Genomic DNA, 1,258 nt, shown 5'->3' on the forward strand with positions numbered 1-1,258 from the left:
GAAAAAAGAGGTCATGTGCCACATCTCGTTTGCTCTGGTCTCATCAAGCCAGAGCCTCCTCATTCAGTATACACAGATCTATGATGAAAAGAGTATGAACAGCCCTGTGCTGGATGCTGTCAGGGACGAAAGTTCCTGCCACCCAAGAGCTCACAGAGCACGATAACAACACAAGATGCCAGCGAGTGCCGAGATAGTGAAACAGGTACAAACGGCAACCATTGGAGGGGGTCGGGAGAGAGAACGCACGTACAGTGCTGGGACGACCAGAGAAGGCCTCACGGAGAAGTGCTAATGGTTGGCCATCAAGAACTGGTGGCACTTTGAAAAACAAACAATGGACATGATAGATGGGATTTAATATGACTGCCAGTCTACGTTAACTGAAAGGATGAGCTGCAGAAACACTCAGATCTGGGTTTGAGTCCCACCACTGTGACTTATTAGCTATAAAACCCTGGCCTTACTTAGCCTCTCTGTGCCTCAGTTTCCTCATCTCTTAAACGGAGACAATCACAGGTCTTATTTCACAGGGTACCCTGAAGAGTAAATGAGATAATGCACTTGGCGCACAATAAGTGTACAATCGATGTTAGCTGCTCATTGTGGTGGTGGTGGCTGTCTTGTACCCCCTATGATTCACAGACACAGGAGCAGTAGCGACCTTGGCTCTGACCTGCATGTACAACAAGATCCCCATAGGTTCAGAGGAAGGCTACAGAGTCCTGTTTGGTCAAGTACTAAAGAATATTGTGGAGAACATCAGCACGAGGATCAAAGACAATGGCATCATCGGAGACATCTACAGTACTGGCCTCGCCATGCAGGTAAAACACCACTGATGCTCTTTGTTGGGTCCATGCCAGTAAGCCTGGATCATGGGATCAAAAGACCAGGCTTCTGCTATTATCTTTGGGAAATGCCAGCTAGTGTGACTTCAGGTAGATCCTTTGTGGTACCTGTGCCTCAGTTTCTCTACTGGTAAAATGTAGGTAAACGTTAATTCTGTTGGGCAATCTACTGCCACAGTGATACTACCTCAGAAACCCAAGGAGGGGTCGCTATGAGTCGGATCTGACTCAGCAGCAGTGAGTTGAGTGAGTATTGGTGAAGTGTGAAAACATATGTATGTGAACTTGTTTCAGTTCAATGGAAGAAAAGAAACAAATAAATTCAAGAACTCTTTTGGTTTATTATCAACAATGATCAATTTGTTCATAATAATTATAAACCATTAAAAGTCTGACGTACACATAAC

At 45.1% G+C, this 1,258-nt stretch overlaps 1 protein-coding gene across 1 annotated transcript in view; it reads left to right on the plus strand.

Annotated features, from left to right (window-relative positions):
- CBLIF (cobalamin binding intrinsic factor) overlaps positions 1 to 1,258 on the plus strand; it is a 13,291-nt gene that overhangs the window by 3,421 nt on the left and 8,612 nt on the right. The window contains exon 4 of the mRNA XM_007956452.1: positions 646 to 827. Within this exon, the coding sequence (XP_007954643.1) occupies positions 646 to 827 (182 nt within the window). The remainder of the gene's footprint in view (positions 1 to 645; positions 828 to 1,258) is intronic.

The sequence above is a fragment of the Orycteropus afer genome, unplaced genomic scaffold, assembly GCF_000298275.1.
Source record: "Orycteropus afer afer isolate SDZICR_OR568_19922 unplaced genomic scaffold, OryAfe1.0 scaffold00622, whole genome shotgun sequence".
Classification (NCBI taxonomy): Eukaryota; Metazoa; Chordata; class Mammalia; order Tubulidentata; family Orycteropodidae; genus Orycteropus; species Orycteropus afer.